The 22,105-nt window shown below is 29.7% G+C and overlaps 2 protein-coding genes across 2 annotated transcripts; both read left to right on the forward strand.

Annotated features, from left to right (window-relative positions):
* The first annotated feature begins 15,676 nt into the window (after window positions 1–15,676).
* On the forward strand, window positions 15,677–20,768 carry LOC110876254. Its single transcript, XM_035986388.1, has 8 exons — window positions 15,677–15,770; window positions 15,861–15,932; window positions 16,231–16,464; window positions 16,723–16,989; window positions 17,112–17,550; window positions 17,671–18,611; window positions 18,771–19,988; window positions 20,230–20,768. The coding sequence occupies exons 1-8, from the start codon at window positions 15,677–15,679 to the stop codon at window positions 20,766–20,768; spliced, it is 3,804 nt and encodes a 1,267-aa protein (XP_035842281.1).
* Window positions 20,769–20,775: 7 nt separating this feature from the next.
* Window positions 20,776–21,894, forward strand: LOC110876255 (ATP-dependent DNA helicase PIF1-like). Its single transcript, XM_035986389.1, has one exon. It carries the CDS (start codon window positions 20,776–20,778, stop codon window positions 21,892–21,894), a length of 1,119 nt encoding a protein of 372 aa, XP_035842282.1.
* Window positions 21,895–22,105: the final 211 nt, after the last annotated feature.

Genomic DNA, 22,105 nt, shown 5'->3' on the forward strand with positions numbered 1-22,105 from the left:
CTATAACGATGGCAAGACTGTAATTTTGAAGTGGGGGCGAAATCGTAATTCTAAATTAGAGGCAAATCATAATTTATACGGGCTATTAGAAGAGTGTCAGGCAGCTCTTGACACTATTCCCCCTCGTGCTCTTTATAGATATATATGAGTTGTTCGACATTATTCCTTTTCATGCTCTTTACCTATATATGAACTTCTATTAATAGATGTATTTAAAAGTTTTACAACTATTTTACACCTGAATACAAACTTTTTTAGATGTAAAAATACAAAACAACCCTTATAGTTTGATTTTAATTTAGCGAATGCCTTATAGTTTTACAACATTTATTTTACAACTCATGTATTTAGCTATGGTGAGTGATGACAGCATTTTTTTCATTTGTTTAAACAAACTAGTATTTAAAACTTATGCGTTGCAGCGTGACCGTTAAACCAACAAAATATTGATGTAAAAACGTTGAATTGCATACGCACGTTACGACGTATTAACTCGTAAAATTTAGATTTGTAATAATAATAATTTATAAGGTATAGAGTTCGTTAAAATTCAAACTAAACTATAAGGGTTATTTTGTATTTTTTTTACTAATTATATAAAAGAAAAAAAATATATATATATATATATATATATATATATCACATATAATAAAAGCTTCAACGTAAATGAAATATGAGATATCAAACTTTATTGTAATCTTTTTTTTTTAAGGTAAACTTCATTAAATCTTGATTAACACAACGGAATAATATAGGAAGCTTTAACTCTAAAAAATCAGATTTTTGTTATAATTAATTAATTAATTAAAAGTAATTTTATCCTAATGCGAATTAATTTGACCAAATTTAATGCGAATTAATTTGACCAAATTTAGAATTTCACAACGGAAAATTACATGAAGCCTCAGATCTGCATGAATATGTTCAACTATTAATTAACAAAAAGAAAATCAATAAAAAGAGAACAAAAATAACCTTTAACTCTAAAAAAATCAACTTTTGTTATAATTAATTAATTCGTTAAAAATAATTTTATCCTAATGCGAATTAATTTGATCAAATTTAATGCGAATTAATTTGACCAAATTTAGAATTTTACAACGGAAAATTACATGAAGCCTCAGATCTGCATTAACATAGTTCTACTATTTGTGATGGTAATTAACAAAAAGAAAACCAATAAAAAGAGAACAAAAATAATTAATTTGACCATTTTTAAAGAGTGTGGAAAACTTTAAACTCTTTAAGAAAACAGTTCAAACTTTTTTATAATTAATTAATAAATAAAAATAAGAGAGAACCATTCTTTACCATAATTTTGAATTAGCTTGATTAAATTTGGAATTTTACAATTATATAATGACGTTTTAAACCTTCAAAAAAAAAGTAGCTAATAGGGGACAAATAACTCAATAGAGAAAGCATATAAAGATATATAAGAGTGTTGTAGTCAATGAAGAAACGACGAAAAATTTTAAATATGTGATAATCAATGAAGAAACGATAATAAATCTTAAATTAACTTTGAAAATTCTCTACAATTTTCATTAAATAATAAAATCATGACTTTCATACTGAATCTCCTATTCTTAGTTTGATTTAACAATTCATGAATTTCTAGTTAAATCAAATTAAAAGAGATTTTCGAAAATCAATTTGAGATTTATTGTTTTTTTTCTCACACATCTACCACACCTCGATTTGTATATGGTCTCGTTAGTTGAGTTATTTGTCCTCTATCACTTACTCAACGTTTATGATAATTATTATTTAAAAAAAAGAGAGAGAGAGAAATAACAAACTTTACCGTAATCTATAAACTAGCTTGACCAAGTTTGAAACTTTTTATCTAAACAGTGTATGGAGCTTTAGATCTTCAAGAAAACAACAAAAGGATGAGTCAATTTATGTGGAATTTGATGAAATGGGTATTAGTATTCAAAAAAGTAAAAACAAAAAAAATTGGTAAGTTTTTTAGAATTTAGAAGATTATAAAAAAAATTAAAAGATAGCAAAGAGAAAAATAACAATTTAGTTTTAAAGCGTTTTTGGTGAAGGACAAGAAAATTTCAAGTTAATTTTCATAAATTCATGAAGAAAAATGACTCAACAGAAAAAAGTGAAAAAAAGTTTGTAACCACAACAAACTTTTTGTACATATGAGTTGTGTATATCAAAACTATTGAACAAAATTTTGTTTTTATCTGAATATACCAAGTAATAAGTGGCTAATAAATAACAATTATTTTAAGTGTGTTAGACATCTTATTTCTTCGAGTATGTTTTAAAAAAAAAATACTTATTTGATACATATTTATCAGAAAAGAATGGCATTATTATGCCCACATTTACTATCAAATTAATCACGGTTCTTAAAATACATCATGTAAAAGGGTGGTTTACATATTGTTTAATAACTATATAATTTTTAGAACATAAAACAAATCAAACCATTAATTTCGATATTTCATAGAATTTTGTTGAAATTGGTTTAATTTTTAGCATTAAAGAAAAAACCCCAAACTCGTTCACTGCTCAACTTATGAGAGATTCAAGAAAGTTTTGGTTTTCGTGACAACTAATAAAAACATAAATATGAAAAAAAAAAAAAATTGTACCGCAATTTGTGAATTACCTTGATCGGATTTGGATTTTTACAACGAACAGCGTAGAACACTTTCGATCTTCAAGAACTTAGTGATGAGAAGAGTGAATTTTTGTGTGGTTTCATGAAATGGGTCAAAGTTTTGAAAGCAATCAAAACAAGACTGATAAAAATTCTAAGATTTAAAAGCATAAAAAGTAATAGAATCGGAAGTGAAAAGTAGCAAACTTTTGGACATATGATAGAGAAAACGGGTCTAGGTGTTTGACCTAAGGTGTTTGAGGCCGACAGAAAAATGTTTGAGAAAATCTAAAACCTCAACAAACTCATGTGTACGTATGCAAAAGTTAAGTTGTGTATTTCAAATGACTAAACTACCCTTTTTTAACATTTATTTTTAATTTATTATATATCTTTGATATTTAAAGAAAGAGTTAATTACTGTTTTCGTCCCTGAGGTTTGTCAAAAATAACGGTTTCAGTCCATTAGTTTAAAAATTGCGATTTCAGTCCATTAGTTTCATTTTCGTAACCATTTCAGTCCACTAACTTAACTCCATCCATTTATTTTGTTAACTTTGAGTTAACTAACTAATTCAGGGACGGTTTGCGTCAGTTTTAGAAACACAAGGACTTAAGTGTAAACTCTAAAACATTAAAACAAAAAAAATAGTAAATTCCAAAAAATCAAAAAAATTCTAAAAAACCAAACAAATTCCAAAAAATTCTAAAAAATAATAAAAATTCTAAAAAATCATAAAAATTCTAAAAAATTCTAAAAAATCCAAAAAATCCGTTTCGGCGCAAACTGTTTCGAACCCGAACCGTTTCGAGCTGAACCGTCTGTACTGTTTCGACCCGAACCGTTTCGAGCCGAACCGTTTCGACCCGTACCGTTTCGAAGCCGAACCGTTTCGAGCTGAACCGTTTCGAACCGAACCGTCTCGACCCGTACCGTTTCGAAGCCGAACCGTTTCAAGCCGTACCGTTTCGAACCGAACCGTGCCGTTTCGAACCGAACCGTTTCGAGCTGAACCGTTTCGAACCGAACCGTGCCGTATCGAACCGAACCGTTTCGAGTTGAACCGTATCGAACCGTACCGTTTCGACCCGAACTGTTTCGAAGCCGTACCATTTCGAAGCCGAACCGTTTCGGTTCGATACGGCACGGTTCGCGTTGAAACGGTACAGCTTGAAACGGCACGGTTCGGTTCGAAACGGTTCAGCTCGAAACGGTTCGGTTCGAAACGGTATGGCTTGAAACGGTTCGGCTTCGAAACGGTACGGGTCGAAACGGTTCGGTTCGAAACGGTTCAGCTCGAAACGGTTCAGCTTCAAAACGGTACGGGTCGAAACGGTTCGGCTCGAAACGGTACGGGTGGAAACGGTTCGCGTCGAAACGGTTCCGGTCGAAACGGTACGGACGGTTCAGCTCGAAACGGTTCGGGTCGAAACGGTACGGGTCGAAACGGTTCGCGTCGAAACGGTTCCGGTCGAAACGGTACGGACGGTTCAGCTCGAAACGGTACGGGTCGAAACGGTTCGCGTCGAAACGGTTAAGCTCGAAACGGTTTGGGTTCGAAACAGTTCGCGCCGAAACGGATTTTTTGGATTTTTTAGAATTTTTTAGAATTTTTATGATTTTTTAGAATTTTTTTTATTTTTTAGAATTTTTTGGAATTTGTTTGGTTTTTTTGGAATTTTTTTGATTTTTTGGAATTTACTATTTTTTTTGTTTTAATGTTTTAGAGTTTACACTTAAGTCCCTGTGTTTCTAAAACTGACGCAAACCATCCCTGAATTAGTTAGTTAACTCAAAGTTAACAAAATAAATGGATGGAGTTAAGTTAGTGGACTGAAATGGTTACGAAAATGAAACTAATGGACTGAAATTGCAATTTTTAAACTAATGGACTGAAACCGTTATTTTTGACAAACCTCAGGGACGAAAACAGTAATTAACTCTTAAAGAAAAATACTTATTTGATATAATCCATTAGAAAGGGAAAAAGATAATCTCGCATTAATTTTATTTTCATTTAATTTTCAGTTTATTAGATATCTTTAATTTTTAAAGAGAAATACTTATTTGATATATATCCATTAGAAAAGGAAAAAGATAATCTCGCATTAATTTTATGTTCATTTCGTATAAATTAAACATAAGTTAAACATGTTTTTTTTTTGTCAGGAATAAGTTAAGCATGTTGTTTACATTGTATAAGGTTTATAATTAAATATTTTGTAAGAAATTAAAAACAACCAAACCCATTATTTCATCGAAGTTGATGAAAATAATTTTATTTCTTATCTCTTCTTGGTTAAAGTATTTAAATTTATATCAACCCGTCACATGTTTTTACCACATAGCAATTAATTACACGATTTGATAATTAATGCACGATTTTAAAAATTGCAAGAAGATTATAATTTTTATTTTACACCTGTCTTTTTTGTTCTAGTAAAGTCAAAATTCCAGAAATATTGATATGTAATTTTAACTAGTATTACGATCCGCCGCAATGCGGTGGGGATTCTTTAGTTATAACTAAGTCGATTTAGGACCCGCACGTTATGTTGAACCTGTCAAACGGAAAAAAAATAGACGATGTAAAAACGTTCACCCACACACGCACGTTGCGTCGTGTTAACTCGGAAAATTTAGAACGAAACGTAAAAACGTTAAACCAGAGACGCACGTTGCGATGTGTTAAGTCATAAAATTTAGAACGAAGCATAAAGCGTAAAATTTGCGGAAAATGAAAACAATAAAGGAACAAAGTTGAAAGTAAAAAAGTTGTGAGAATATATCGCAAAAGATAAAAGGTTTTGGGTTAAAAGTAAAACAAATAGTTTTTGGTTAAAAGCAATTTATGAAATGCTTTTGAGTGAAAAGTAATTTATGAAATGCTTTTGAGTGAAAAGTAAAAAAAAATCAATTTTTTTTTAAAACCGCCAAAGCCAATGTTACAACAACTATATGCATAACCATTTTTTCTTTGAAAAAACCCCGAAGCCAAGATTACAACACTTCGCGATATATGAAAAGTATAAGAGACCAAAGTTGTAAAAGATGAAATGCTTTGGGTTAAAAGTAAAAAAATATCAAAGTGGTTAAATCGCAAATGATGGAAACTTTTGAGTTAGAAGTGAAAAATCAAATTAATCAAAGGGGTTAAATTGTATAAGATGGAAACTTTTGAATTAGAAATGAAAAATCAAACTAATCAAAGGGGTTAAATTACCAAAGATTAAAACTTTAAAGTTAAATTGTCAAAGATTGAAACTTTAGGGTTAAAAATGAAAATTTCAATTTTTTTTTTTGAAAAACTCCCAAAGCTAAAAGTACAACAACCTTATGCATAGTTATGTTGCTAATTTATAGGGTTTTAAATTTAATTCCAGAAATATGATATTTTAAAATCATTTTAGAGTAAACTTCAATTTTCATCCCTGTGGTTTGCTGATTTTAACACTTCCAGTCCAATAGTTTATAAATTACATTTATCATCTATTAGTTTCCTGATTTTAACAGTTTCAGTCCATTAGTTTCCTGATTTTAACAATTTCAGTCCACACCACTGACACTGGTATGGACTGAAACTGTTAAAATCAGGAAACTAATGGACTGAAACTGTTAAAATCAAAAAACTAATGGATGATAAATGTAATTTATAAACTATTGGACAGAAAGTGTTAAAATCAGTAAACCACGGGAACGAAAATTGAAGTTTACTCATCATTTTATTAGTAAATATATATGATTATCATAAAGTTCATCGTGAGCTTGATGCTTTTTTATTAGTGAGTATACTTTGTATTGGTTTCTCTCTTTAGTATATTATTTTATGTTGCCTAACATAAACTGTGGCTTAACTGATTTCATTAGTTAAGGATAAATTTATATGATCTCGTAGATTTTTTTTCATAAACACACCTTCGACCTAAAAGGACAAAAGGCCAAACATATAAGAACACCCTCGACCTAAACTGACAAAGGATAGCAAATTACAACATGTATAAAGGTAGATTTCTGGTAATAAATACTCATAGTTAAAAAGAAATACCCTTAAACATGTTTGCATTAATTAGGATTATAAAAATCATTACAGATAAATTAAAGCATTATACATGTGGTATATGTGACACTCTACACGATTAACAAGTGTTTTTATTTATATTTTTTGAAGATTAAAAGAAGTTGCATTCTCTTGTCAAACAAAATGGATATTGTAATTTATAAGACATAAGTAAATGTTTTGTATTTTTCTAATTAAATAAATAACACTTTACTTTATATGAAAAAATTGTGTATATTAAAAAACTAGATTATAAACCCATGTATTACACGGTTGAATAAAAGAAATATTTCACTTACCTAAAGATTATAAATAGCATATAAAAATTGGTTAAAACCACTTATGATTGAGCAAATGTCAATTTCTTTCTTTGAAATTTATATAAAAAGCAGTAACTTTGAAATTATTTTACACAATTTAAGACAATATCATAGATAATTATTGTTAATTATGATTAAATACATAAGTTAAAACTTATAAATTACACAACTCGGATTACAAATAATTTGAAATGGAAAGCTACACATAAAGAATCTGCTAGTACTGTTATATCTTAGACATTAGTTTGAGCACAGATTTCATTAATGATTTTTTAGTTTAAGAGCATGTTTTGTTTTTTGTTTTTTTTTCTTTTGTGCAAGGAAGAGTATAGTTTACTTTTTTATTATTAGTAATCTTAAATCTATACAACCTAATAAAAGCCTTAATTAGGGGACACATGTCCACCTACTAGGGCCTCCATAGCTCATTTTCCCGCCAAAATTGACATCCCCTCATATTCCTTGATATGACCCGACACGGGATCCACCTACCCATTCGGGTCCTTAATATTCGTTCCATATTAAACACAATTAACCTGACCAACATTCCCATTCGTCTTCCTTCTCTTATACTCCTTTTTATTTAGGGTTTTCTTACGTTTCTATATATCCTTCGACTTTCGATTATTCATCAGTTCTAACAACGATTCTTGAAACATCGACGGTATGTACAGCTTCTCATCAGATCTAATTTTTATATCTGTAATTTTATTTGTTCTTAATTCTGATTTTAGGGTTTTTTTTTCCTTTCTGTACTTTGAATGTTCATAAGGTGTTATATTGATTCTTCGAACATACAAGGTATGTATGTTCTTTCTGTGATACGTAATCTTTTAATCTGTAATATTTTTTATCTATTCACTAATCATACTGTTTTGTTATTTCCTTTCTATTTTTCGATTCTTCATCAGGTGTTATAGCTATTCTTCGAACAAACAGGCTACTGATTCAGAATTTTTTTGATTTTATTAAGTTGTTTTTGATTATATTTTTTTTAAATTTAAAATGTTTGAATATGTAATCATATGATTTTATTTTTGTAACTGTTGTGTGTAGGTTTTGAATATGTCAGGAACTTCATCAAGGTAATATTTATATCTTCTACAATACAATATGTTTTGTACTACACTTTTTAATTATTGTGTTAGATATGTAGATATGTATACAAATTTTTTATATTGGAAATTATGTATATTTTTTTGATTGTTATGATTTGATAAGTTTTTTATATGTCTAACATGTGTATTAGTAATTATTCATGTAAATTTTTTATTTAGCTTATTATACATATCATCTGTATAAATGCATTTTATAGTATTTTTTACATGGTTGTTGTTTTTTAAAATTGTTTACGTTTATTGTAAAATTTCTGTTTGTGTTTAGAATCTATATAATATGTATGTCTATATTGTTGTGTTAGATATGTTTATGTTTATGTTTATCTGAATGTAATATAATTTTTCTAATTCTAATCAGTAGCAGGGAGCCATCTTTCTGTAGGCATTTGAGTAGAGCCGATGAATTTATTATGGTAATTCATAATTTCTAACATATATCATATTTATATATGTTATATATATTTTTCCTTTTCTTTATATTCCTTTATTTATTATATTTTTTAATTAAAATTTATTTTCAATTGTTTTATTTATAAGGCTCTTCCCTCTCACGCGACGACTAAATTATGGGGTGTCTATATGGCTCCTACTAATGTTCATATAGAAACAGACGACGGCCGTAAATTTACTGTTTACATAAGTGAAGCAAAAGGAATCTTTATCCTTTTCCATGGTTGGTCTGACGTCATTACACATTTAGGAATTAAATCTGGCACTTTTGTAATCTTCACTCCTTTGGATTCTACAACATTCAAGTTAACATATTGTGTAAATGGTGTGAGTTCTATTTGTTTCTGGTCATCCATTGTATCTACAGCTTCTCAATTGACTGTAAGATTATTTTTTAATATATCTATATTTTTCTTATTTTATTATTATATTTACAGTTTTTCATAATTGTTTACAAGTCTTATGTTTTTTTTAAATTTTTGTTTTCATTTATACAGGTGATACCTGATTCTGTCCTTTCAAAGTCTCATGATTATACGGTTGCTGATATAATTTCAACTATGTATTTAGGCAATAAAGAGTTTCATGTTAAGGTTCAAAGTTTTTATGGTAAAGTCTGTTTTACAGCGGGAATTGATGTAATTGTTACTCAATATCAATTGGAGGCCGGTTCTTATTTTTTATTTACAAAATGGTTTGGTCATTCTTTCCATTTAAGAGTATTTGATAAAAATGGTATTGAAATGAACTTTGATTATGTACATGTCGATGATGTAAGTATTTTTTTGTTTATTCTGTATATTTAAAATTTAAATTTAATACTAGATTATTTGAATGAATAAATCTAATAAATGTTATATGTAAGTTTCAGGTTGATATTGCACCTATTGATTCTCTTCAAGATCTGCCTCCCACTGCTGTTGCTGAACAAGCCACTGGACATATTATTCGCTTTGTTTGAATGGCAGCTGACTATTTTGTAAGTTGTAATATCTTATTAGTAACTACTAAATATTAAATATAATTTTTTTTTGACATAATACATAAATATTATAAGATTGATGTTCTTAGTAATTTAAATTTTTAAATAAAATACAGCGGCTTCCTGATGATGTTTCGAGAAAGGCTAAACTTGATTTGGGTGTTAAAAGTATCACAATCAGACTTTTGCATCTTAATCCTCAGAAGGAATTTCCTAATGGTACTATACGTCAAGAGAGACTCGAAGGTTATTGTTATGCTTTAAGTAGTTGGTCGAGATTCATGAACATTGCTGGCATTAAGGTGGGTGACACGGTTTATTTTTGTTTTGATGAAACTGAACAAGTTTTGAGTGTAGAAAGGGTTGTTTCTCCTGTGAACCATAGTTAGTAGTTCTTTGACATTATGGTTTTGTTTTATGTGGTTTTTATATGATATAAATATTAATTACTTATGTCTATACAAATTTATCACAAAATTTATAGTTTTAAACTTTAATTTATTACAATTTATATTATCTTACCTATGGTTTGAACAATTAGTTTGTGTTCCCATTATTGAATTGCCCGTTATCCTAATATCAAGTTATATTAAATTTTTACTGTGTATGATTAGAATATAAAAACAATGTTAAAAAAGATTGATCCAAATAAACCATAAAGAAATAAATTTTACAATATTAATCCATATTACATATAGAAAACATTGGTTAATAACTGCTGCTAACATCATAGTTAGTAAATATAAATAAACATATTAGTATATTTTACCATGTCTGTTTATGACTCTTTGTTATAAACCTAAATATTTTGATTTAGATTATACATTAATTAAAAAAAATGTAAATCGGAAAAGTGAATTATATATATGTCTTATTCATACTGTTTGCTCTTATCTATATAAGCTGAATAAAAAATGTTTACCTCATTTCACAATTTCATGGTCAAAAAAATTTTAATTTTGACTGAATTTGTATTGTATGCACCATAATTTATTTAAATATATTGTTTTTAATAGAAGATATGTTTGATTTGTTTATTTTTTGTTCTTTTTTATTTTAATTTTATCCTGTATCTGTTTTTCATTGAAGATCTGTTGCTTTTTGATAATTAACATTACTGTTGATTTTCAATATAAAATCTTATGTTTAATTCGCATTCAAACCTGTTTTTGTAGGTTTATAGTATGCCTGTGCCTTCTTCATTAACGTATACATTAAGGTATATGATTTTTTATTAACGTATTTTATTATAATATACCTGTGACTTATTCAGTAAGTTATATTTCGCGTTCAAACCTGTTTTGTTAAGAAGAAACGTTCAGTTGAATAAAAAAATCAGGCAAAGTGTTTTGCTTGGAACATTGAGGCGTCGTTGATGTTGCCAAGGAGTCTCAGGAAATGTTAAGTTATATAATTTTCTTACACTCCTCGGCAATGTCAACGACTCCTAAAAAAAGTTCCTTCGAATCTCTCTGACTGATAGCTTCATCGACAGATTGTTTCTTTTTCTCATCACAGATTTCCTCTATATTCCCTTCAATTCCTTAACCGCCCTATTTTCATTATATATGGAAAATTGTTTTTAATATAATGTTTCAATCGTTCACTTGAGAAGCGTTCTCTTTTTTTTGTTCCTCATCAGACATCCAAATACAAGCATCGGTAAGTATATTGCACCTCTTTTTGACATTTGTATATTTTATTATATATAACCACAATTATAGTTATTTGCTTTTTATGTTCTATTTAACTGACTCGATTATACATTAATTAAAAAAAATGTAAATCGGAAAAGTGATTCATATATATGTCTTCTTCATACTGTTCGCTCTTATCTATATAAGCTGAATAAAATAAGTAAAATAGGTTTATTTATTTTTAGAAACAATATGTAATTATTAGGAAGGGTGATTACTATATTATTTAAATATATATAATAACCGTACATTGTGTTTATGTTATTAATGATACATTTAAAATGTTCATTTATTTTAAGGAAGAAGTTTCAAATTGATTTTATCAATAATAATTCTTTAATCTATTTTTTTAAATAATATTCAAATTGATACTATCCATATTCATATTTTCAATATTTTTGGTATTGATTTAGAAGATGTTATTGATTGGTTCTTGATTGCTGTTTGCTGATGCTGATTGTTGATTCTTGATTGTTCAATATTTATCTTTTTTGTTATAATCATTGATTGTTTCCTTATATACCTTTTCATTTTGGTACTATAAATATTATTTCAAAACTTCATTCATTTCCGCATTGTGTCATTCATATTACTGCATTTATTTGGTTACGTTCTAATTTTTCATCTTACAATTCTTATAGAACCATATGATAAACATCTTTGATTTAAAAGAATTTTTTTAAACTCTATCTGTCCTTCGAAAATGTTTCTGCATTTTGTTTGTGTTACTTTGTTTCATTCTTCTTTAGTTATCTTGATTCGTATATTGAAATACGTTTTATGCCGTCTGATAGATTTAATGGAGAACCATAACATTACTATGTTGAGAGCTGTTGATGCCTTTCAAGAGCAGTTTTCTGTCAAGGTTAGGGTGATCAGGGTTTGGGAACACCCTGAAAGGAGGAATCACAGTCAATTATACTCATTTGACATGATTATAATGGACGAAGAGGTATATTTATTTTGTTGATCAATTTTTTCAATATATATATGATTTTTTTTTAAATTTTACACTTTATTAAGTATAGTTTTCATACGTTATACAGGGGACAAAGATGGAGGCAACATGCTTGAATAGAGTTTTACCACAATTTCGCCCGTCATTAGTTGAAAAGAAATGTTTGATTATCAGGAATCCAACTATAGGTTTTAATAACTCTACGTACAGGTATGTTGACAATCAAAATAGGCTATGTTTCCAGGGGACAACCAAAGTTATTCCATGTGAAGATATTGGTGGATCACCGTATGGTTTTGATTTCTTGAGTTTTCCGGACATCTTGAACAGTAATGCTATTTCAAACTCTACAGTTGGTATGTATATTATAATATTTTTTTCAAAAGATGTTATTGTTTTTTTCATTAATATTTTTATTTTCATTTTGTATCCTCATCTTATTGATCGATTTTGTATTGTTGTAGATGTTATTGGTTATTTGATTCGATCATTTCCTAAAGAGACTGTTAATAACAAATCAACTGGAATGCAGGCTGTTAAGGTTACTATAGAGATATCTGATCTGGAGTAAGCATTTAAATATTTTGTTAGAATCCAGTATACATATTATTGTTACAATTGATAGGAAACATATGTTTTTATATTTTTAGCATACTTATATAATGAAACTTATGCAACTTTATTTTTACCAATTTGTTATGGATTTGATTAATTACTTAGGGGTCGGACGGTATTTCTTACTCTGTGGGATCAATACTGTGATAAAGTTTTGTCGTTTTTTGAGAGTATCAAAGGAAAAAATATTCATGCAATCATTATATTGCAGTTTGGCAAGGTCAAGTGGTGGAATGGTTTGTTTTCTTTCTTTAGTAACTTTTATTTATTAAAATCTTACTTATATTATATATTTTTTATTTCTAACTTTCCACTGTTTTTTTCTAGGGGTTGCGTATGTTAACAATTCATACACGGTTAGTCGTCTTTTTTGCAATCATGATTGTCCTGAAGTCGATGAGTTCAGAAACCGGTATGAAAAAAGATTCTACACATTATTTCTTATTTATCTTATCGATTGAATTATTATCAATATTATGATGAATCTATAACTTATTAAAATATACATTATTTTTTTTTGTATTCAACAGTTTGTTTGAAAATTCGATTGAAGTCTCTGAATCCACGAGCCTTGGTTCCATGGCAAAATCTGTTGAAGAGGAAATCTTGCAAAACAAAGATTTTATAAATATTTGTGATGTCTTTTCGCTTAAGACGGTATCATTTTTTGATAATTGAAAACTTTACCCTACAATTTTACTTTATATATTTTTATGTTGTCATATAAATATGCAGGTTTGCAAGGTCATTGTTCTGGGTAATATACTGGGTGTTTACAAAGATGAAGGATGGTTCTATGAGGGTTGTAATAGATGTAACAAGAAGATCAAAAAAGTTGTTAATCTGAGTGAGGATACCCAGGAATCAGGTTCAGCTGTTACAAAGGAGTTTCTTACCTGTGTATCTGATCGTTGTGCTTTTAAAACTATAACTTCTTCTCTCAAGTAAGTCAATACACCTTTTGAACCCTCAAATTTTCATCAATAATATTTTTTTTGGTTTTAAAATATGGACTTATGCTTTCAATAGGTTTAAGATTCAACTTAGAGTTCAAGACCCATCAGCTTCTGTTACACTTACTTTGTTTGATCGTGAAGCACGGAAGTTGTTAGGAAAGTCTGTTGATGATATTCTTACTGCTAACCCTGAATTTGTAAGTTTTATTTTTGTATTCGTATCGGTTATGTTTTATATTTACAAAAAAGTTCATATTTCTTCATAAATGATTAAAATTATACTATTTTTCAGCGTTCTGATTCCATGAAGATTCATGCTGAAGTAGACGCATTGGTTGGCCAGACTGCTGCTTTTAAAATAGATGTTACTGGCTACGTCTTGAAGTATAACATCCATAAGTATGGTATACTGAAGCTGACTGTGGATCCTAACGTTATATCTGTACTTCAAGAGAAGCAATCCTCTTCACAGATAAGTGTATGTTGTATAAATTTTCTTACTTTATTGATTTACGTTTTAAATATTTTACTTTCCTGAACTTTATATTTTGTTTGTTTATTTTTATTTTAAAAAATATGTAGTCTTCTCAGAATATGTCTCTCAATATTGATGCTTCAGAATTTGAATCTCAGACATCTGATGGTTTCAAGGTATTCGTGTGAATTTTTGTTTTCTTCGTCTTTGTTTTATTATATGTATGTTCAACTATGATATGCGTTTGTAACCTGTTAAATTTGTCTTTTGTTAGAACTCTGCTGCCAAAAGAATCGAAAACAATACTCCTGTGTCTAACATGGCGAGCACCGTTTCACCTGTTTCATTGGATGTTACTGATACTCCTGATTCCATGTTAGCTAAGGATGAAGTGAAGCGAAACTTGGTTCAAGTCTATGATGTTGAAGAAGATTCTCACACATCTGCAACGAAGCTCCAAAAGTCTGGAGATGTTCAGGATTTCAATAGTGCAGAGAAGAGGAACCTCTTAATTCCTAAAGTTGAGAAATAGTTTTCAAGTTTTCATAACATTAAGATATTTGGTGACTTTTGAGAAGTTGGTTTTTGTTGATGTCGTCTAAAACAATTGATTGTTTGAATTCGTGGTTTTGTTTTATGGTTTTTATTTGTTTCTTCCGGACAATACATGTTTTGAATTTCGAAAGTTGTGATGTTTGGTTATGAGTAATAATCGTGATTTTAATGTACCTGTTATTTTTATTTCGTTTTTAATGTCTTTTTTTACATTTCTTTTAACACTGACTAATAGTATATGTGTATTTTGTATGTGGTTTTTATTATAACTAATCATGTAACTTGAACATGTATTATGTTAACATATATCGAAATTTTCTAATCTTTAAAAAAAAGAAATAAGATTATTTTAAATATATTTTTAGATGAATTTATGGTGTCCACTATTAGTTACTAATAATATTTTAGTTAAATATGTTAAGGTGTGATAATTATAGAAAGCATACCTTTCGGATATATAATTTTGCTACATTCCATATATATTTATGATCCAACTAATAAGTTATGTAAAAAACGTCTAATTACCTAAAATGCATCTTTCATAAATTTAGGGAACACAATAATGCATCATTTCTTAATTACTATCAATTAAATTTATATCCATATTTAAGGTTATTTCCTTTTCACTACTTGAATACACTCTCATATATTGTTATTTATATGTACATCATTTGTTCTCACAACAAAGAACATCATCATCTAATTTGACAAAGTATGAAAAAGTGTTCTATTATACTTACCGGTTTCACGTGATATAAGGTACGTGTTCTATCCTCATTATACATTTACTTTATCTATCTTTATATATTATATATAACTTATGTGCAACTATACATGACAAGTGATTACATTTTGCATTTTAGAAAATGTCTCACATTCGTAAAGGTTCATCCGCATCAAGTCCCGGTTTACGTAACATAAATGTGACTTCAGGAAATCCTTTGTCTGATATATCTAACGGTATGTTCTTAATTTTTTTTTTGAGATATTATTAATTCAATTATCTTTTCAATTCATTTCATTGTTTTACTAAATCATATATCATCTCAGTTGATATATGCAGCAACACTGACAAACCTGAAGCTGTTCAAAGAACAAAAGCTAGAAGAATATATTCCAACAGTAAAAGATTCAATACAACCTCATCGCAGACTCAATCCACACTAAATTATTCAACTCATAATAATAAAGAAAATTTAAGTTCATCCACATCTACCATGTATAACAGATCATTTTGTAGCCGTGGTATAAACATCAATTTTTCTTCTGCTTTATCATATTCGGAAATTCATAATACAAATCTTCCTTTTTCAACATATCCTTCACATGATATTTCCAATGGTATTTTCAAATCTATATTACTTACTTTATTACAAAATTTCTATTTATATAAATTTAACTAATGTATATGTCATTTTAGTTTCTATACGTAATGTAGACAAGGATGAGGCTGCAAAAAGAAGGAAGGCTAGACGTATATATTTGAATAGCAAAAGATTGAATAAAAATTCAACACAGACTCAATCGACATTAACTTCTTATACGACAAATAAAGAGAATATTAGTCCGAACACTACTTTTACGTTGAATAGATCATCTTTTAGCGTCCTCTCAAGTATCAATGTCTCTTCCGGTTCATCTAAATTCAATTCAGGTAAGACGCGAGTAATGTTGTTTTTATCATATTATGAAATAAGATTTTTTTTTCTTCTATCATCAAGTGTTTTAAAAAGCATAACAACTTTATTTCTATCTAATTTTACTAATTCATGTCATTTATGTACATTAATTTTCTTTTAGTTAACAATATTATTATCAAACTTTTTAATATATAGTTAACGAAGTTATATATTTTTTTAAGTTTGTTTTTTATTATATGATTTTATATCATTTGTTATAATAATTTTTATAGGAAACATTGCATCTTCCAGTGGCATTCCAAGAAACATTACAAGCAACTCAGCATCAGACATGATACCTTCTTCATCATCTACAATTCCACCAAATACTGTTATAGCATCAGACGAACCTTCACCATTGATAAGAATGTCATCAGGAAAGCGTAAATTAGTAAGAAAACGACGAAACTTAACACCTATACCTATTATTGATTTGACAACAGATGATGATAATGAGTTTGCTGAGATCATTGATCAACATTTAAAAGGTGTTTCAAAAGGTAAAGTTAATCCTCTTTTATTTATTACTGCTTCACATATTTATTTTCATATTGTTTTTAACAACATAGATTTATTATTTTTAATAACATTAATCTTTTAACTGAAATAAAAAAATGTACAGACTACTTGGATCATGGTGACCAGATAATCGTGTGTCGAACGTGTAGCGCAAAGCTATGGAAAGCAGAGGCGGATAGGGGAGAACAGAAGCGAAATAAACCTAACTATTTCCTTTGCTGTTCATACGGTAAAGTTTTGTTACCTGATTTTAAGCAGCCTCCTGAAATTTTGAAAGATCTATATGTTGGCGTCAGTGCGAAGAGCAAATTCTTTTTAAAAAACATTCGGCGTTATAATTCTATGTTCTCATTTACATCTATGGGAGGAAGGATTGACAAAACTATCAACCGTGGAAATGCACCTTATGTGTTTCGATTAAGTGGTCAAAATTATCATACTATTGGGAGTCTATTACCTGAAGATGGAAATGAGCCAAAATTCAGCCAGTTGTATATATACGACACAGATAATGAAATATTTAATCGACAAAATGCTGTTGGGTATGTATTAATTTCATAGTCTTTATAATTACCTATATTTGTTGATTTATTTTATATGATATTAATGTTAGTAATACATATATAATCGCTATTAATCCATACATTTTGTTAATTTTATAGGGGCTCAAACACTTCTTTTACAATAACTGAGTCAGCTTTTGATGTTCAGATCATTGAGGAACTTACACTTATGTTAGACACTAACAACGCTTTGGTTAAAATTTATCGACAAGCTAGAAATTGTTTAAATGAAAACCCTTACATCGACTTGAAGCTTTGTCTAATTGGTAAAAGATCCAAAGATGGTAGGACATATAACCTTCCTGAAGCTTCTGAAGTTGCTGCATTAGTTATTGGAGATCTGACTCAAGCTGTTGAGAATCGTGATATAGTAGTGAAAAGAAGATCTGGTCGAATTGAGCGCATAAGTGAATTACATCCTTCTTATCTTTCTCTACAATACCCTCTTCTATTTCCATACGGAGAAGATATGTACAGGGTTGACATTCTTCATAGAGGTCTCAATCCAGACACGAACAGCAAACGTCCAATGTGTACTATGCGTGAGTTCTTTGCTTATAGATTACAAGATCGTGTCGATAAGTTTTCTTTGATTCATAATGCAAAAAGACTTTTCCAACAATTTGTTGTTGATGCTTACACTATGATTGAGAGTGAAAGGTTGTTTTACATACGGCGACAACAAACTCATTTGAGGTCAGAAGCTGTTCAGAATATTCAGAATGCAAGTAATGCTGGAAAAAAAGATATGTCAAAAATTGGAACACGTATCTTTATTCCATCTTCCTTTACTGGCGGTTCTCGATATATGATGCAAAATTACTTAGATGCAATGTCTTTGTGCAAATGGTTTGGGTATCCAGATTTTTTCATCACTATTACGTGTAATCCAAAATGGCCGGAGGTGCAAAGGTTTTTAAAAGATACGACGATAAGGCCTGAAGATAGACCGGACATTTTGTGTCGAATTTTCAAGATAAAACTAGATTCCATAACAAAAGAATTGAAAGAAGGCAAGTTGCTCGGTAGAGTTAATTCTGGTATGTTTATTTATACGATAACATTTAAAGACTACTGTTTTTAAATAACGTTACTTTATATTTTATTAGTATTATTATTAATCTATATTTAATGTTGATAATATAAGTTACTTTATTTTTTTTTCTAATTTATTATATTTTTGTTGTTGTACTCTGTAGTTGTCTATACTGTTGAGTTTCAAAAACGCGGACTTCCTCATGCACACATATGTGTATTCATGCATCCTGACAGCAAGATTCTGTCTGTTGACCAACTAGATCCAATCATTTCTGCCGAAATTCCAGACATAGCCGAGGATCCAGAGTTATATAAACTTGTGGCAGACTACATGATTCATGGTCCGTGTGGTCCTCTCAATATGAATTGTCCTTGCATGATCGATCGTAAGTGTTCCAAGAAGTTTCCTAAGAAATTTGTTAACGAAACATGTTTGGATAAAAAAGGATTTCCAGTTTATCGTAGAAGGGATTCTGGCCTATCTGTTGTTAAATCACGTGTGAACGTAGACAATAGATATGTTGTTCCATATAGTAAAGTGCTGTTAAAAAGATACCAGGCGCATATTAACGTTGAATGGTGCAATCAAGTTGGTTCTATCAAATATTTGTTCAAGTACATTAACAAAGGCCCAGATAGAACTACTCTTAGAGTTGTTGAAAGTGGTAATCAGGATGAGCAGGAACCTGTAGTCGATGAGATAGAAAAGTATTACGATTGCCGGTATATTTCTGCATGCGAATCTGTTTGGAGGATCTTTTCCTATGATATTCATTATCGATATCCCGCAGTTATTCGATTGCCGTTCCATTTACCTGGTCAGCAAAACGTAGTATATGGCGCAGACGATGACATTGACGAGGTTCTTAACAAACCATCTGTTGCTTCTACTATGTTCTTATCTTGGATGAAGTGTAACGAAAAATTACCTGAGGCACGTAATCTTACTTATGTTGAGTTTCCATCAAAGTTTGTTTTTAAATTAAGAACTCGCAGTTGGGATATAAGGAAACGACATCCTTCAATCGGTAGGATTCATTCGGTGTTTCCTTCAGCTGGTGAAGCGTACTACCTCAGAATATTATTGAACAAAGTAAAGGGACCAAAATCTTTTGAAGATATTCGTACTGTAAATGGTACTTTGTATCTAACTTTCAGGGACGCATGCTATGCGCTAGGGCTTTTGGATGATGATAACGAGTACATTGAAGCTATCAAAGAAGCTAATTTGTATGGAAGTGCTACTTATCTACGGACGTTATTTGGAACAATGCTGATGTCTGGTAGTTTGTCTAGACCTGATTTTGTATGGGTGAAAACATGGACGTATTTATCGGATGACATTTTATATAGACAAGAAAAACATTTGAATGTTGATGGTATGTCTTTTTTTTAATTTTTGCATGTTATCTAATATTCAATTAATATATTTATTAAATTAATTATTTTTTGTTGATAATTTTTTTATCTGAATGAAATAAAAAGAACTTCATTTGTACAAAATTTTTTTTTATTTACCCTTCAACTTCATTTATATCATATTTACCAAAATATACTTTAATATTCGACAGTAATAAAGAATTATTGTATTATTAAATACATCTTCAATTTTGTTTGCAGATTTAAATTATTCTGACGAAGAAATAAAGAATTTGGCGTTGTTAGAGATTGAGAAGTTCTTACTTCGTAATAATTCATCTCTGAGGAACTATTCAAATATGCCTTATCCTGATGATGAGTCTATTTCTTCGTCTAACAATCGATTGATCAACGAGGAGTTATCTTATTTCCAAAATACCATAGAAGATGAGTTGAATAATATGTTACTACTTTTAACAGATGAGCAACGTAATGTTTTTGATCAGATTATGGAATCTGTTAGAACAAACAAAGGTGGTGTCTTTTTTGTTTACGGATATGGTGGCACCGGTAAGACATTTCTTTGGAAGACATTGTCGGCAGCAATTCGAAGTAAGTCTGAAATTGTTTTAAATGTTGCTTCAAGCGGTATAGCTTCTTTGCTACTTTCTGGAGGTCGAACAGCCCATTCTCGATTTTCCATCCCTCTGAATCTAAATGAGGATTCTCTTTGCCGCATGAAGCCTGGATCTGAACTTGCGTGTCTTTTAAAAAAAAACACAACTTATTATATGGGATGAGGCTCCAATGATTCATAAACATGCCTTTGAAGCATTGGATAGAACCTTAAAAGATATATTGATGCCTGATTGTTCAAATAGCGAAGCTTTACCATTTGGAGGAAAGGTAATTGTATTTGGTGGTGACTTTAGACAGATTCTTCCTGTTGTTCCTAATGGCTCTAGACAAGATATCGTGAATGCTTCCCTGAGTTCGTCATATATATGGAATAAATGCAAGTTACTAACGCTAACAAAAAACATGAGGCTCACTGTTGGCATGAATCATGGTGATATTGACAAGACAAAAGAGTTTGCTAAATGGATTTTGGATATTGGCGAGGGAAAACTTGGTGGTCGCAACGACGGAGAAGCTGTTATTGATATACCTCAAGAACTGTTGATTACTGAGTCCACTAACCCTATTGGTAATCTGATCAACTTTGTGTATCCTTCGATACTTGAATCGTTCAATGATCCAAATTATTTTCAGGAAAGAGCCATACTTGCTCCTAAGAACGACGTTGTTCACGAGATAAATGATACCTTATTAGCAATGTTTCCTGGTGATCATAAAGAGTATCTAAGTTCAGATTCCATCTGCCAATCTGAGAATGTAACTGACCATATTCGACACAATGTTTACCCCCCCGATGTTCTAAATGGTCTTAAGGTTTCCAGAATGCCGAATCATAAGTTGGTTTTAAAAGTTGGTGTTCCTATCATGCTGTTACGTAACCTTGATCAGAAAAACGGTCTGTGCAATGGTACAAGATTACAAGTCGTAAAACTTGGTGATCGGATTATTGAAGCAAAAGTGATTTCTGGTAATAATATTGGTACTAGAACTTTTATACCAAGGATCAATATTTCCCCCTCTGACAAACGAATACCTTTCAAGCTTCAAAGAAGGCAATTCCCGATAGCTGTGTGTTTTGCAATGACGATAAATAAAAGTCAGGGACAGTCGTTATCTAAGGTTGGTTTGTTTCTAAAGCAGCCTGTTTTCACTCACGGACAACTATATGTTGCAGTTTCAAGAGTCAAAAGCATGGATGGTTTAAGGATGTTAATATTAGATGTTGAGGGGAACGTTACTAATAAGACTACAAATGTTGTGTACAAAGAGATATTCTCAAATTTATAGTTTTGATTTATAGTTTCATTATTTTAATATTAATATCCAACTGTCATATTATTTATTCCTTTACTCCGAAATTTATATTTCCATTTTACTTTATATTTTTTTTTACATTTCATTTGTAATATATATCACATACAACTTATAAAAATAATCTTAACCACATATAAACAAACACAAGTTAGTTTGTAAATAGATATATTTAAACATTGAAAAC

This window comes from Helianthus annuus, chromosome 17 (genome assembly GCF_002127325.2).
Source record: "Helianthus annuus cultivar XRQ/B chromosome 17, HanXRQr2.0-SUNRISE, whole genome shotgun sequence".
Lineage (NCBI taxonomy): Eukaryota > Viridiplantae > Streptophyta > Magnoliopsida > Asterales > Asteraceae > Helianthus > Helianthus annuus.

What these genes read in the sequence shown, in the direction of transcription:
- LOC110876255 (XM_035986389.1), top strand. Translation starts at nt 20,776, where the DNA reads ATGATTCATAAACATGCCTTTGAAGCATTGGATAGAACCTTAAAAGAT.
- LOC110876254 (XM_035986388.1), top strand. Translation starts at nt 15,677, where the DNA reads ATGTCTCACATTCGTAAAGGTTCATCCGCATCAAGTCCCGGTTTACGT. An exon ending in AATCGACAAAATGCTGTTGG is followed by an intron (nt 17,551 to 17,670) that starts GTATGTATTAAT and finishes TTAATTTTATAG; the next exon opens with GGGCTCAAACACTTCTTTTA. An exon ending in AAAACATTTGAATGTTGATG is followed by an intron (nt 19,989 to 20,229) that starts GTATGTCTTTTT and finishes TTTTGTTTGCAG; the next exon opens with ATTTAAATTATTCTGACGAA.